Below are 17214 nucleotides of genomic sequence, written 5' to 3'. Positions count from 1 at the left end.
TTACTGTTAGGGCAGTGAGAATCTGGAATTGCTTGCCTGAGGAGGTGGTGATGGCGAACTCAGTCGAGGGGTTCAAGAGAGGCCTGGATGTCTTCCTGGAGCAGAACAATATTGTATCATACAATTATTAGGTTCTGTAGAAGGACGTAGATCTGGGTATTTATTATGATGGAATATAGGCTGAACTGGATGGACAAATGTCTTTTTTCGGCCTTACTAACTATGTTACTATGTTACTATGTATATGGTACTTGCTTCAAAGATGGCCATATAGGCATTAGCATAGGAGGTGCCACATTGGAGCCCATCGTGGTCCCGCGTACCTGTAAGAAAAACTCATCTTGGAAACAGAAATAATTGGAGGGGAGTACAAGTGTAAGAAGGTCGATGCACATCTGTATTTGATCCCTGTCCATATCTGTGGCTGACAGAAGTCTGTGTGGAAACTATACCTTCTAGATGGGGAATGGAGGTATATAAATCTTTAACATCTAGGGTTACTAGTAGTGCATCCACTGGTATAGAGCCTATTTGTCGTATGGTAGGAAGGTGTTTGTGTCAAGCAAATAGGTTTTTGTCCGTTCTATCAGGTGGTAAGGATTTTTTTTCAGGTATATCGCTAGTGGTGACAGGATTGAGTCAGTCACTTGACTGTGGGCTTTAACATGGAAGAGTGTTATTCATCCCACCAATCAGCACCCCTGCCTTCGACACAGTTGACCACTGCCTCCTACTATAGATCCTCTCTTCCTTTGGGGTCTTGGATCTCCCCACACCTTACCAACCGCACATTCAGCGTCTCCCACTCTCACACTACCTCCTTATCCCACCCTCTCTCTGTTGGAGTCCCCCAAGGCTCTGTCCTAGGACCCTTACTCTTCTCAATCTATACACTCGGCCTGGGACAGCTCATAAGGTCCTATGGCTTCCAGTACCATCTACAGGTCCTTCTCAAAAAATTAGCATATAGTGTTAAATTTCATTATTTCCCATAATGTAATGATTACAATTAAACTTTCATATATTATAGATTCATTATCCACCAACTGAAATTTGTCAGGTCTTTTATTGTTTTAATACTGATGATTTTGGCATACAACTCCTGATAACCCAAAAAACCTGTCTCAATAAATTAGCATATTTCACCCATCCAATCAAATAAAAGTGTTTTTTAATAACAAAAAAACCATCAAATAATAATGTTCAGTTATGCACTCAATACTTGGTCGGGAATCCTTTGGCAGAAATGACTGCTTCAATGCGGCGTGGCATGGAGGCAATCAGCCTGTGACACTGCTGAGATGTTATGGAGGCCCAGGATGCTTCAATAGCCGCCTTAAGCTCATCCAGAGTGTTGGGTCTTGCGTCTCTCAACTTTCTCTTCACAATATCCCACAGATTCTCTATGGGGTTCAGGTCAGGAGAGTTGGCAGGCCAATTGAGCACAGTAATACCATGGTCAGTAAACCATTTACCAGTGGTTTTGGCACTGTGAGCAGGTGCCAGGTCGTGCTGAAAAATGAAATCTTCATCACCATAAAACATTGACCCTGCCCTTGATGAAACACAGTGGACCAACACCAGCAGCTGACATGGCACCCCACACCATCACTGACTGTGGGTACTTGACACTGGACTTCAGGCATTTTGGCATTTCCTTCTCCCCAGTCTTCCTCCAGACTCTGGCACCTTGATTTCCGAATGACATGCAAAATTTGCTTTCATCAGAAAAAAGTACTTGGGACCACTTAGCAACAGTCCAGTGCTGCTTCTCTGTAGCCCAGGTCAGGCGCCTCTGCCGCTGTTTATGGTTCAAAAGTGGCTTTACCTGGGGAATGCGGCACCTGTAGCCCATTTCCTGCACACGCCTGCGCACGGTGGCTCTGGATGTTTCCACACCAGACTCAGTCCACTGCTTCCTCAGGTTCCCCAAGGTCTGGAATCGGTCCTTCTCCACAATCTTCCTCAGGGTCCGGTCTCCTCTTCTCGTTGTACAGCGTTTTCTGCCACATTGTTTCCTTCCAACAGACTTACCATTGAGGTGCCTTGATACAGCACTCTGGGAACAGCCTATTTGTTGAATAATTTCTTTCTGGGTCTTAGGGTACCGTCACACTATACGATTTACCTACGATCACGACCAGCGATATGACCTGGCCGTGATCGTAGGTAAATCGTAGTGTGGTCGCTGGGGAGCTGTCACACAGACAGCTCTCCAGCGACCAACGATGCCGAGGTCCCTGGGTAACCAGGGTAAACATCGGGTAACTAAGCGCAGGACCGCGCTTAGTTACCCGATGTTTACCCTGGTTACAAGGGTTAAACTAAAAAAAAACAAACAGCACATACTTACATCTGGTGTCCGTCACGTCCCTTGCCGTCTCTGCTTCCCGCACTGTGACTGCCGGCTGTAAAGTGAAAGTGAAAGCACAGCCGCTGTGCTCTGCTTTCACTTTACGGCCGGCAGTCAGTGAGTGCGGGAAGCAGAGACGGCAAGGGACGTGACGGACACCAGAATGTAAGTATGTGCTGTTTGTTTTTTTAGTTTAACCCTTGTAACCAGGGTAAACATCGGGTAACTAAGCGCGGTCCTGCGCTTAGTTACCCGATGTTTACCCTGGTTACAAGCGAACGCATCGCTGGATCGCATCGCTAGATCGGTGTCACACACCGATCTAGCGATGACAGCGGGAGATCCAGCGATGAAAGAAAGTTCTAAACGATCTGCTACGACGTACGATTCTCAGCAGGATCCCTGATCGCTGCTGCGTGTCAGACACAGCGATATCGTAACGATATCGCTGGAACGTCACGAATCGTACCGTCGTAGCGATCGAAATGTTATAGTGTGACGGTACCCTTACCCATGATGGGGGTTTTGAGTAATGAACCAGGCAGGGAGTTTATAAAAGCCTCAGGTATCTTTTGCATGTGTTTAGAGTTAATTAGTTGATTCAGAAGATTAGGGTAATAGGTCGTTTAGAGAACCTTTTCTTGATATGCTAATTTATTGAGACAGTTTTTTTGGGTTATCAGGAGTTGTATGCCAAAATCATCAGTATTAAAACAATAAAAGACCTGACAAATTTCAGTTGGTGGATAATGAATCTATAATATATGAAAGTTTAATTGTAATCATTACATTATGGGAAATAATGAAATTTAACACTATATGCTAATTTTTTGAGAAGGACCTGTATATGCCGATGACACTCAGATCTATCTCTCTGGCCCAGATGTCACCTCTCTGCTCTCCAGAATCCCAGAGTGGCTATCAGCCATATCCTCCTCCTTCTCCTCTCGCTTCCTCAAGCTCAATGTGGATAAATCTGAACTAATTATCTTTCCTCCATCTCGTATATCTTCCCTACCTGATCTATCTATCAAAATAAATGAAATCACTCTTTCCCCTGTCCCCAAAATCTGCTGCCTCGGAGTAACCCTTGACTCTGCCCTGTCCTTCAAACTGCACATCCAAGTTCTCGCCACCTCCTGTCGCCTCCAGCTCAAAAATATTTCCAGAATCCGTCCTTTCCTCGACCCACACTCTACCAAAATGCTTGTGCACGCCCTAATCATCTCCCGCCTGGACTACTGCAACATCCTCCTCTGTGGCCTACCTTCTAACACTCTCGCATCCCTCCAGTCCGTCCTTAAGGCCGGCGTCACACTAGCGAGTTTTACGGACGTATGAGCGCATAAAATACGTCCGTAAAACACGCATTACACACGGCCCAATGATTCTCAATGGGGCAGGTCCTATCAGCCGTATATTACGCATCCGTATTATACGGCTTTCTACGGCCGTAGAAAATCGCAGCATGCTGCGTTTGTCAGCGTATTGCGCAAAAGATACGCCAATGAAAGTCTATGGGGCGCGCAAAATACGGAATGCATACGGACCATGCGTGTGACTTGCGAGAAATACGCTACTCTCAGGCAGGTGTCAGGAATTGTCCAAAGAGCTCAATCAGGAAGCTGAGACATGCTAATTAGCTAAAAAAAATGCCAGACAGTGAACCCGGAAGTCTGCTGCACGCCTCCACGGAGTGAGATTCACCATGTCTCACATTATCAATGTGGATATGCTCCTAATTTTGGTGTAAGAAAGGCCAGTAATTTGGGACCAGAGAGATCCCAACTATGCCAACAGGGCCCAAAAAGATGCCGCATGGAGGAGTGTGTGTGGGTCCCTATTCCCACATTATGAGCAGCAGCCACGTGAGGCACAGAGACAAATAAGTAAGTACACTCATGTTTGTAATTTATTTTTCGTGTGAAACAGTAGTAGCTAACTCCTTAGAATTGGTATACATGAATTTTTTAATTATTACAGTTCTTAATTTAAAGCACACCAGTACCTACATGGTGTTGTACATAATAAACGGATTAAAATAATGGTTGGAACAGACGTCCCTTACAGTGTTAACCAGAAAAATACCATTCCTGGATAGAGGGTAGCGGACTCTGTCCTTGTGGCCTTACATACAAATTGTATTATTTGATCTCAATTACTAATAAATGTATTCCACAAATGCATATTTCTATGCTACACTAAAGGTACCGTCACATTTAGCGACGCTGCAGCGATCTAGACAACAATCCCGATCGCTGCAGCGTCGCTGGAGAGCTGTCACACCGACAGCTCTCCAGCGACCAACTATGCGAAGTCCCCTGGTAACCAGGGTAAACATCGGGTTACTAAGCGCAGGGCCACGCTTAGTAACCCGATGTTTACCCTGGTTACCAGCGTAAACGTTAAAAAAACAAACAAACACTACATACTTGCCTTCCGTGTCTGTCCCCTGCAATCTGCTTCCCTGCACTGTGAGCGCCGGCCAGCCGTAAAGCACAGCGGTGACGTCACCGCTGTGCTTTCCGGCCGGCGCTCAGTCAGTGCAGAGAAGCACAGCGCCGGGGGACAGACACCAGAATGTAAGTATGTGTTTGTTTTTACGCTGGTAACCAGGGTAAACATCGGGTTACTAAGCGCGTCCCTGCGCTTAGTAACCCGATGTTTACCCTGGTTACCAGTGAAGACATCGCTGAATCGGCGTCACACACGCCAATTCAGCGATGTCTGCGGGAGATCCAGTGACAAAATAAAGTGACAGGAGTGACAGGAGTGGGGCAGGCGCACCTCCGAAGAAGAAAAAATATATATATTTTGATTGCTTAACATTCTTGAATCCCAGCATGGACCTCAGACCGTAAGTACAAACCTCACAACACATTTCCCTCTTTCCCTTTTAAAAAAAAACAAAGAATATTAAAATTTGCACAAATATTTAATTACAGAACACAGTCTAACCTCACTGACAGGGTTGGATTCAGAGTTGGTCATAGACCCAGTTGGGGAAGGAGAAGAGGTGGCTGGCCCATCTTCTGATCCGTCAGGCTCCATCCCTCCAGGATCATCGACATCTGACCAGCCAGCTCCAGCAGCACCAGCCCAAGAAGATGCCCCACCATCAACATCAGCAGCAGCACAAGGTAGCCAGGATGACCCTGCTAACAGCAGCAGCTCTACTGTTGCCCTGGAGCGCTCACCACAGGCTGCAGTCATCTCCCAGCGTGCTCGCCGCAGAAGAGAGCTACTCCAAAGTAGGAGAAATGTGGATGCTGGGGTGTTGAACTACCTGGCAAGGGTTCGTGAGGATGATGGTGAGGAGGGCTTTACGAGGCGCCTGGCCCAGTATTTACGGCCCCTAGAGCGGGAGGCTTGGCTTCGTGTGAGGGGTTGCTTTCAGATCCTTATTGATGCATGCACCCCCCCAAACAACCCATACCAGCTTATGGAGACTATTGAAAGTTGGCAGCTGTCACCACAAAATCTCCTGCGGCTGCAAAGATGTCCACAGGTGCATGCTCAACAGGGATCTGAACCACCCCCTCCACGTGAGCCTACACCTCAATCCATACCCACACCCAACCCACCATGGCAACCTCAGGCCCATATGGCAGGCTATCGGCAGCCATCCCAATATGGCTACTTGTCCAGACCCAGTGCTGGAGGCTGGTCCCAACCTGGGTTTGGACGACATGGCCATATTGGGTTTGGATATGATTCCAGGCCATATTTTCAGGAGCATTAGGGATTTCCTCAAAATCCTTATGGCCATTACCCAACTGGCCCACATGAGTCCAGGCAGAATGTGCCTCCAGACCCACACATCATCCACACAGGGTGAAGGACAATTTGGCCGACAAAGGCCACCTGCTGATGCCCAAGATCTAAACCCATCTCCACCACCTACGTATCAAGATCTGTGACTTTTGTTCGCTTTTTTTTTTTTGTTTTGCGGACGTTTTCATGTCTTGATTATGTTTGTGCTAACATAGCACTTTGTTCTTATGTTATTGTTTTAGGCATATATTGGCCAAAAAATTTATTGCCTTAAAAGAGGTAAAAAAGAGTTTTTTGCTTAAAAAAAACATAAGAGGCATTTCATTTAAGTAGAAATGAACATTTAAAAAGCCTAATTATGGTTGTCGTCAAATCATTATTACATCACACACACATGCTAGCCTCAGAACCATATGTGAATTAAGAAAAGACAACACACAGTAGCTTTAGTTTGAAAATAAAATTTTAAAGAAAATATGTGAAATATTTCCAAAGACAACAAATCAAACATCAACAATTGCATAATCTTGCCTAAGAGTGGCACCTTGAGGAGAAACAAAAAAATTTGTGAATACATCCCTAACTTTTAGCCCAGAAAGGGGATGGCGCGGAGGAGGGCCATATGGGGTAGGCCTAATCACATTGCTCATCAGGTGTTCACCAATATCAGCTGAGGAACAATCATGTATGCGGGTAAAATTGTGCAAAATAACACAGGCTTTTATCACTTCATTCACTGTAGCCTCACTGAGCTGATTGGCCATTTTGCCACAAGAATCCCAAAGACGCACTCCACCAGTCTCCGCGCCCTGGAAAGCCTCATATTAAAGACCCTCCGCCAGTGGTCCAGGTTGCGCCTGGGATAAGGCCTCATGACACGCCTTGTCAGTTGGAAAGCCTCATCTCCAACCAAAACAAAAGGCAGTGCTTCCGCAGTGGAGCCTGGGAGTTGTTGTGGTGGTGGGAGGTTTAACTGGTTGTCACGTAGCCGCCAACCCATTATGGACGAATTGAAGACCCTAGAGTCTCCAGTTCGCCCATAGGCCCCAATGTCTACAATATAAACCTGTAGTTACTGTCAGCAACAGCTGACGCACCCTGATATGTTTCCCATCCACAGCTCCAATGCAGTTAGGCAAGTCACAAGTGTTCTGGAATCCACGGGTGAATTTTAAGCTAATCCTCCTGTTTGGGCTCAGGCATCACAAGTTCATGAAGTTTCTCCCATATTTGATAACAGGTTGAACGAACAATGCCAGAAATTGTCGACCGCCCAATCAGAAACTCCAGGTGTAGTCCCGCATAGGACACGCCTGTGGACAGGAAGCTGAAAGACAAAGAAAGATAATAGTTATTTTGCATGAGTATAAATAAAACATGAACAAGCACAAGTGCATAGTATATTTACAAAGACATTATTTTCATTTTTACATTAAAAATAACCTGGGTTACTTTACTACAACATTCCCCACAGTTTTGGTGAAGTGCTTGTGCCATAATGCCCACAAATACTTACCAAAACATGCTAAAACACAACATTCCTAAAAAAAACTTCATCAACATACAGTATGTGAGAATGTGGAATACATACCGTAAGGTTAGGAGAAGACGCTCCTCCGCAGAGATGGCTTTTCGCATCCTTGTGTTCTGATAGGTGATACCTGGACGTATGATCTCCCACAAGATATCAAAGGTCCTGATGGTCATGCGACAGTACAGATAGAACGTGTCAGGATGTGACCTCAAAGCTGTATATAGCCTCTCAAAATGTCCTTTACTCAGGCGTTGGGTCAATAGAGGATGCACCCACAATCTTCGACTCCTCCTTCGCGGATCAACATTCACCGGATATAGCTGACCAAAGCGACGCGACAACAGCCAGTGAAACAACACCCGCTGAGTTGTGCTTAAAGACACATGGTCAGACATGTTTGGAAGGTACAACCAACACAGCCAAAATAAGCTCAACAAATAAATGGGCAGGTGGGAGGGTTCCACCTGTTGGAGAGGGCTTAAATAGTGATGTTAATGATGATCTGAATTATTTGCAGGCCAGAAAACCGTTAAATGTCCACTTTGTGATGTTGCGTGAAAAATACGCCCTACGGATCACACACGCAACAGTACATGCGCAAAATACGCGACGACACCTAGGCAACGGATTACCTACGGAACAATATTTCAAATTTTGTATTACGCGCGTAAAATGCGGACCGTATTGTCTTACGCCGAGTGTGACGCCGGCCTAACTCTGCTGCCCGACTAATTCATCTCTCTCCTCGCTACACTCCTGCTTCCCCTCTTTGCAAATCCCTTCACTTTCCCAGCGTATCCAGTTTAAACTACTAACACTGACCTACAAAGCCATCCATAACCTTTCTCCTCCGTATATTTCCACACTAATCTCTCAATATCTTCCCTCACGTAATCTCCGGTCCTCCCAAGACCTCCTTCTCTCCTCCACACTTATTCGCTCCTCACCCAACCACCTCCAAGACTTCTCCCGAATATCCCCCATCCCCTGGAATTCTGTGCCCCAACACGTCCGGTTATCCATCACATTTGGATCCTTCAAAAGAAACCTGAAAACCCACCTCTTCAAGGAAGCTTACAGCCTGTAAAGACCACACGGCCACCTCAACACCATCGGAGCTACTGCAACCCCCGACCTACTGTCTCCTTCCCCATAATCCTGTAGAATGTAAGCCCACAAGGGCAGGGTCCTCTCCCCTCTGAACCCATCTGTCATTGTTTTGTTTACTGTAAGTGATATTTGTATTTTGATGTAACCCCTTCTCATGTACAGCACCATGGAATCAATGGTGCTATATAAATAAATAATAATAATATGATAGGGGGGTCACTGATGGGCTGTCACGACAGCCAGGGATCAACTGATGACACCCGTGCCTGTCATTACGATCCTCCTGTGATTGGCGGCCAGTCTCCGTCGTTCATAGATCGAGTTTCTGCTATACAGAGTAGTGCTGATGATCTGTATATATATATATATATATATATATATATTTAGATGGTGGCCCGATTCTAACGCATCGGGTATTCTACAATATGTATGTATATAGCAGCCACATAGTATATAGCACAGGCCACGTAGTATATAGGAGCCATGTAGTATATAGCAGACAAATACTACGTGGCCTGTCCTATATACTATGTGGCTGCTATATACATACATACATACATACATACATATATACATATTGTAGAATACCCGATGCGTTGTATATAACGCAGCCCACGCAGTATCTAACAGGACACGTAGTATACAGCTGCCATGTAGTATATAGTACTGCCCACGTAGTATATAGCAGCCATGTAGTATATAGTACTGTCCACGTAGTATATAGCAGCCATGTAGTATATAGCAGCCATGTAGTATATAGCAGCCATGTAGTATATAGTACTGTCCACGTAGTATATAGCAGCCATGTAGCCCACGTAGTATTTAGCAGTGTGGGCACATATCCCTGTTAAAAAAAAAAAAAAAAAATTAAAATAAAAAATTGTTACATACTCACCCTCTGGGATCAAATGGCGCTGTGGCGATGGGCGCGCGGCTGCCGCCATCTTCGTTCCCAGGATGCATTGCGAAATTACCCAGAAGACTGCTAAGTCTTCTGGGTAATTTTGCAATGCATCGCTGGGAACGGAAGATGGCGGCAAGCGCGTGCGGCTCAGCGGACAACGAAGGGTGAGAATAGCAGGTTTTGTTTTTTTTATTATTGTTAACATTACATTTTTTTTACTTATGATGCCGCATAGGCAGCGTCAATAGTAAAAAGTTGGGGACACACAGGGTTAATAGCGGCGGTAACGGAGTGCGGTACCCGTGGCATAACGCGGTCCGTTACCGCCGGCATTAACTCTGTGTTAACGGTGACCGGAGGGGAGTATGCAGGCGCCGGGCACTGACTGCCGGGAGGAAGGAGCGGCCATTTTCTTCCGGACTGTGCCTGTCGCTGATTGGTCGTGGCAAAACAATCAGCGACTTGGATTTCTTTGACAGAGGCTGCGACCAATGAATATCTGTGACAGAAAGACAGACAGAAAGACGGAAGTGACCCTTAGACAATTATATAATAGATATACAGCTGAAACCAGAAGTTTCCATCCACTATACGTAAAGACACATCTGCAGGTTGTTCTCAATATCTGACATGTAATCATAATAAACCTTTCCTGTTATAGATGACTTAGGATTTCCAGTAATTATTAATATTCGACAAATGCCAGAATGAGAGGTTTATTCTGATTTCATGTCAGATATTGAGAAAATCCTGCAGATGTGTCTTTATGTATAGTGGATGGAAACTTCTGCTTTCAGCTGTGCGTGTACAAGCGATTGGAGAGCCTTTTACCCCATTGAAAATTAACTAATATAAAAAGTCACACATATTTGGTATCACTGTGTTCAGAAACTTCCAATCTATGAATATTAATCCGATTGGTAAATGCCGTAACACGAAAAAAAAAAAATGCCAAAATGGGGGGGAGGTTTGCGTGCCGCCACCACATTGCAATAAGAGGCGAACACAATGTCACATCTGTCCAAAATGGCATCCATAAAAACGTCAGTTTAGGGCGCAAAAAATAAGCTCTCACTGATCCCCCAAATCCCCAAAAATGAAACTGTTACAGGTATCAGAAAGTGGCGACCAAAGCAAAAATGTTGAATTACATCCAAATATCCACTTTTCTTACCACTTAAAAAAAAAACCCACAAACTATCCATGTCTGGCTTCTCCATACTCCTACTAACCTGGAGAATCCTATTGCAAGGTCAGTTGTGCCAAATTGTGAACGTGGTAAATTAAAAAAAAAATGCTAATAACTTTTTCGCAATTTCACCGCATTTTGAATTAACTCCCCCCCCCCCCCCCCCTGTTTTTCCAGTGCTTCACATGATAAAATGAATGGTGTAATGGCTGCCCAATCGGTCCTCTGTCCTGCACTGCCCCTTGCGTCCTCTCTCCTGCGCTTTCCTTTACGAGACTCGTTCGGCTGAGCGTCATAAAGCCTCTGTCGAGCAATGAAGCAGAGCGGCAGCGCAGGAGCGGAGCTGTTGGGTCAGTAACACTGCTTGTTCTGCTTTATGCCACTTACCTGTGACTTTTACTGATTTCACAACTCCCCTCTGTCTGCATCGCACATTGTGGCCTCCATTTATATCTTCTGATCGGCCTCACAAATCTCCCTGTATATGGGTGATATAATTGGAGAAGGTGGAGGCAGATCGCTGATCTGTGCCAGATGAAGAGAAATCTGCTACCAGCGTCTCTTCTCTACAGATAATTCTCACAAACCGATCATCTTGTGTTTTCACAGGTCTCGTTATCCTGACCGTACTACAACTCTCATCAGAACTATATGTGCGGAGAGGATCAGACATCACCGACTGCAGCATGAAATGTCCGCGTGCAGACGGCGTCCTGCAGCTGTACAGAGAATGTGGAGGAGACGTGACGCCATTGCTGGTGCTGTCGTGTAGTGAGGGTGATCTCTTAAAACAGTCTGAGTGGTACCATAATTATTTCCAGCCCAGACTCCTCGATAACAGGAACACCGGGTGCTGGAGCCTGAGAGACGCCGGGAAGAACGACTCCTGTGTGTACATTGTGGTGTATGACAACGGAACGAGATCCCTGAAAACGTTACCCGTTACTGTACTAGGTAAGAGCCACTGATGACCCCAGAGCTCACGCTCTACAGGGAACGAGCGTAACTGCTGTGTGTGGAGTCAGGAAGGAATTTGTCCCCTAATATGGAGCTATTCACCTCTGCCCCCTGAGGTTTATCCCCTTCCTCTGGATCAACATGTTATACAGTTATATGAAAAAGTTTGGGCACCACTATTAATCTTAAGCTTAATGTTTTATAAAAAATAGTTTTTTTTGCAACAGCTATTTCAGTTTCATATATCTAATAACTGTTGGACACAGTAATGTTTCTGCCTTGAAATGAGGTTTATTGTACTAACAGAAAATGTGCAATCTGCATTCATACAAAATTTGACAGGTGCATAAGTATGGGCACCCTTATCGTCTTGTTTTAACTACTCCTACCTACTTTTTACTGACTTACTAAAGCACTTTTTTTGGTTTTCTAACCTCATTGAGCTTTGAACTTCATAGCCAGGTGTATGCAATCATGAGAAAAGCTACTTAAAGTGGCCACTTGCAAGTTGTTCTCCTGTTTGAATCTCCTCTGAAGAGTGGCATCATGGGCTCCTCAAAACAACTGTCTAATGATCTGAAAACAAAGATTATTCAACATAGTTGTTCAGGGGAAGGATACAAAAAGCTGTCTCAGAGATTTAACCTGTCAATTTCCACTGTGAGGAACATAGTAAGGAAATGGAAGAACACAGGTACAGTTCTTGTTAAGGCCAGAAGTGGCAGGCCAAGAAAAACATCAGAAAGGCAGAGAAGAAGAATGGTGAGATCAGTCAAGGACAATCCTCAGACCACCTCCAGAGAGCTGCAGCATCAACTTGCTGCAGATGGTGTCACTGTGCATCGGTCAACTATACAACACACTTTGCACAAGGAGAAGCTGTATGGGAGAGTGATGCGAAAGAAGCCGTTTCTGCCAGCACGCCACAAACAGTCGGCTGAGGTATGCAAAAGCAGATTTGGAGAAGCCAATTTCTTTTTGGAAGAAGGTCCTGTGGACTGATGAAACCAAGATTGAGTTGTTTGGTCATACAAAAAGGCGTTATGCATGGCGGCCAAAAAACACAGCATTCCAAGAAAACACTTGCTACCCACAGTAAAATTTGGTGGAGGTTCCATCATGCTTTGGGGCTGTGTGGCCAATGCCGGCACCGGGAATCTTGTTAAAGTTGAGGGACGCATGGATTCCTCTCAGTATCAGCAGATTCTTGACAATAATGTTCATGAATCAGTGACAAAGTTGAAGTTATGCAGGGGATGGATCTTTCAGCAAGACAATGATCCAAAACACCGCTCCAAATCTACTCAGGCATTCATGCAGAGGAACAATTACACTGTTCTGGAATGGCCATCCCAGTCCCCAGACCTGAATATCATTGAACATCTGTGGGATTGTGATGAGGGAACAGCCGCCATCTTGGAACAGGCATACTACCAGATTGGCGTGACTCCATTTTGTCTCCTGGTCACAGGTCTGCAGCGAGGAACGCTTCTGGCCCCCACCTTTTCTAATGAATAAAGTTCCTATTAGTATGCTAACGGGCTGAGCTCAGTGTAAACTGTAGACGGTATTTCAAAGCTCAATGAGGAAACCATGCCAGCAGGGGGCTTGGAGATGCTTGGGGGCTTAATTAAAACACGCCTGCCAAGTGGCCACTGGATACACATCTATTATGGCAGCCCAGTCGAATCGTCTCCAACATGGAATAGTGAATTATGGACGCATCGTCCGAGGTACCGGCTCATAAAAAATATTCTCCTCGCCCTAAAGAAAATGTGCATCTAACAGTGCGACTCCCGTGGCGGTGGGAGGTCTGAAACCCGAGATATAGGGATCAGCCTCCCACAGGGACCGAATGGGTCCAGGTTTGATCCCAGTACGACCGGCAGAACAAACCACAGGCGCTGGTACTGCCCGTGTGGTGATCCGATCATCCTGAGGGAAGTTATCCCATATATTAGATATTGGAATAAATCTTGCAGGGAGGCAGAGGGGGTGGAGATTGCTAAGCCCACCCAGCTGCAGGCAGGGGGGCTCAGCCAGGTTTAAGAAGAAGCTGAGGTCACTGGGAGGAGGCACTCCACAGAAGAAGATGATGATGATGATGATGACATCTTAAGGAACAGGGTATGCCAGCCAGAGGGGAGCAAGCACACGCTTTCTGGGGGCTGCCCGGTAACTAAGTTTTGGACCTGCGGAATGCTGCGCGCCCCCAGCTTCCACAAGCGACCTTCAACCTGGTAAATTGACCTCCAGCTTTATACCTTTAAGCCTTGTATTATTATTGTTATATTGTACTCTGACTGTAATTCTTTATATATTTTGACTGTATATTTCTTGTAATTATCTAGTGCGCCCTTAAGGCAATTAAATCATAAATTAATTTTGGGCTGATCCTTTTACTCTGATTGCGAATCTTAGAATACCCAGTGTGGGTAACAGGGCAGTCTCCCTGGCGGCCATTTGCTCTAGGTGCAGTTCCTTTACTGACCTGAGAGACAAAGAGGGCGCCGGAGAGCTGGGCCTGTGTAGTGACGTCACGGATTGCTGACGTGGGAGGAAGGGGTAATCCTTCACAGGGATCATTTGAAGAGGGCTGTCCATGCTCGGCGGCCATCAAACTTAACTGAACTGGAATTGTTTTGTAAAGAGGAATGGTCAAAAATACCTTCATCCAGGATGCAGGAACTCATTAAAAGCTACAGGAAGCGACTAGAGGCAAAAGGAGGATCTACTAAATATTAATGTCACTTTTCTGGTGGGGTGCCCAGACTTATGCACCTGTCAAATTTTGTTTGAATGCAGATTGCACATTTTCTGTTAGTACAATAAACCTCATTTCAAGGCAGAAACATTACTGTGTCCAACAGTTATTAGATATATGAAACTGAAATAGCTGTTGCAAAAAAAACAATTTTTTATAAAACATTAAGCTTAAGATTAATAGGGGGGCCCAAACTTTTTCATATAACTGTATGTTCTTCTCAATGCACTGATGTCTACCGTCAACATTAAAGGGGTACTCCAGGGAGATAAGAAAATGTTTGTATGGTCCCTGCCCTCACATACTATAACGAAGAGATGCCCAGTGCAGTTTTTGATCTTTGTAACTCTTGTAATCCAGTGTGACATGAGCTGCTCCTCACTGTTAACCCCCCCTCCCGTCTGGGTCATTACATCGTATGCTAGTGTTCAGCTTCTGTCAGTAACGGCCAGCCTGAGAAGAGGACACTGCTGTAATGTCCCTGACGGAGAGGTGAGCAGTGAAGATAAGCTGCTGTCACAGCAGCCCCCTGAAAATGGCTCCCTGTCTGCAGGGCTACTGGCAGGGAGCAGGCCACTCCTCACCTCAGACTGCGGGCCTGTGTGACAGCAGCTGCTCTTCACTGCACTGCTCAACCCCTCCGTCTAGGACATTGCAGAAGCTGCTGTTGTACAGTTACTAGGGTTATAAATATCATAAAGCTGTACTTGCATCTTTTTTTTTTTATCAGATAGATTTTTATTATCCGCAAAGAATAAACAATCAGAATATTTCTCATGGCAATGTTTCATTAAACATTTACAGATAACTTTTTCCCCCCCGACCCAGAGCCCCCCCACCCTGCCCAACCCGAGACCTCAGCCAGAGCCACCCCACTTCCCATCATCATACAACCATTTGAATAAACATCCGTTATATTTCCATTGAATACTAGGTTCCCTATATTCTCATTTATCATCCTAATTCAAGTCCATCCACGGTTGCCACAGCTTGTGGAAGATGTCCAGCTTATTCCTTTTGGTGTAGATACTTTTCTCCAAAGTAAGTATATGCTCCGCTTGCTTAAGAAAGTCTCTTCTTGTTGGAGGTTCCTCTCTAATCCAAAATTTGGCGATCAATTTCCTAGCAATGAATAACAATCGTGCAATAGCTATTTTAAACATGTTGTCCGTAACAATTTCCTCCACATATCCCAATATGCAAGTCAGTGGAACCCTAGGGACAGAACATCCATACACCAGTTCAATACGATTTAAAACAACTATCCAGAAGGAGGACAGTCTAGGGCACTGCCACATCATATGCAATATCCCCGCCTGGGATTGTGAGCACCGAGGGCAGTCCGAGTTCTGCCTAAGCCCAGCCTTGAACAACCTGTCAGGGGTTCTATAGGCCCTATGGATTACGAATAACTGTGATAGCCTGCCTGGTTCACTCATTGATATCTTGGGCACATATTCTAGGACCGACTCCCATCTATCATTGTCAATTATTCCCAATTCAGCTTCCCATTTCCCTTTGGCTCGGATGGGATATTTTTCCAGGAAAGAAAAAAGTAGAAACCCATATATTTCTGAAATCGCCCCCTTCGTGCAGCTATTCTTAAGGATATAGTCGATCATGAGATCAATCTGTACCACTATGGCTCCCCTTTTATTCTGTGCCTGATAAGCATGAGAGATACGATTATACTGGAACAATTCAGACCGTGGCAACTGAAATTCTTCCTGCAACTCCTCAAATGTTTTAAGTCTGCCCTGACTTATCAGCTGCCCCAGCCATTTAATACCTGCTGCAGACCAAAAGTGAAAACCCTCCCTCTGCCTAAATTCCGGTAGATAAATGTTGTCCCAAATAGGCGAGAATCTGGTGAACCCACTCACTTCCCTAATGAGTTTGACTTTTTCCCATACTCTGTGAATTAATTTGATAGTGCACCCATGTGAACCCATTTTTTTGAATTGTCCTCCCTCCAAACTGTCACTCAAAACGTCTGCCTGTAGTAAGAACCTCAAGCTATTAGGTATTTGCACACTCCCTGCCTCCTCCCCCCATCCTTTGAGATGTTGACACTTTGCTGCTAAGAAGTATAGCCATGGATTAGGAAGTGCAAGACCCCCCTCTGTTTTGGCCCTCTGAAGTATCTCCTGTTTAAACCTAGGACTCTTTCCTCCCCATATTAATTCCCCAAACAAAGACCTAATCTTACGGAATCTGCATTGTGTAATCCAAATGGGAGAGTTATGTAGCACGTACAACAACTGTGGCATTACAATCATCTTTAAGAGGTTCACCCTACCAACCACCGATAAATGTAATTTGTTCCATGCCGCAATCTTGGTACGAATTTTCTGCATTAATGGACTTAAATTCAATTCCTCAAAGGTAGTTAGAGGAAGAGCAATCTGAATACCCAAATATTTGAATTTTTGAACAATCTTTAATTTTGTGGTTATCGCCCTCTCTCCACTGCCCATACTGTCCCCCTCAATCAACAACATACAAGACTTATCCCAGTTTATTGTGAGACCCGAAAACCGACCAAACTCCTCAATCAAAGCAACCGCATTGCACAGGGACCTTTCAGAATCCTCCAGGAACAACAAAATATCATCAGCATATAATGCAA

At 45.1% G+C, this 17214-nt stretch overlaps 1 protein-coding gene across 1 annotated transcript in view; it reads left to right on the top strand.

Moving 5' to 3' along the window:
* LOC138671891 (uncharacterized) overlaps positions 1-17214 on the top strand; it is a 71676-nt gene that overhangs the window by 22935 nt on the left and 31527 nt on the right. The window contains exon 2 of the mRNA XM_069760019.1: positions 11474-11818. Within this exon, the coding sequence (XP_069616120.1) occupies positions 11474-11818 (345 nt within the window). The remainder of the gene's footprint in view (positions 1-11473; positions 11819-17214) is intronic.

This window comes from Ranitomeya imitator, chromosome 3, assembly GCF_032444005.1.
Source record: "Ranitomeya imitator isolate aRanImi1 chromosome 3, aRanImi1.pri, whole genome shotgun sequence".
Lineage (NCBI taxonomy): Eukaryota > Metazoa > Chordata > Amphibia > Anura > Dendrobatidae > Ranitomeya > Ranitomeya imitator.
The sequence above is the reverse complement of the archived record's forward strand: the minus strand, read 5'-3'. Positions and strand labels throughout refer to the sequence as shown.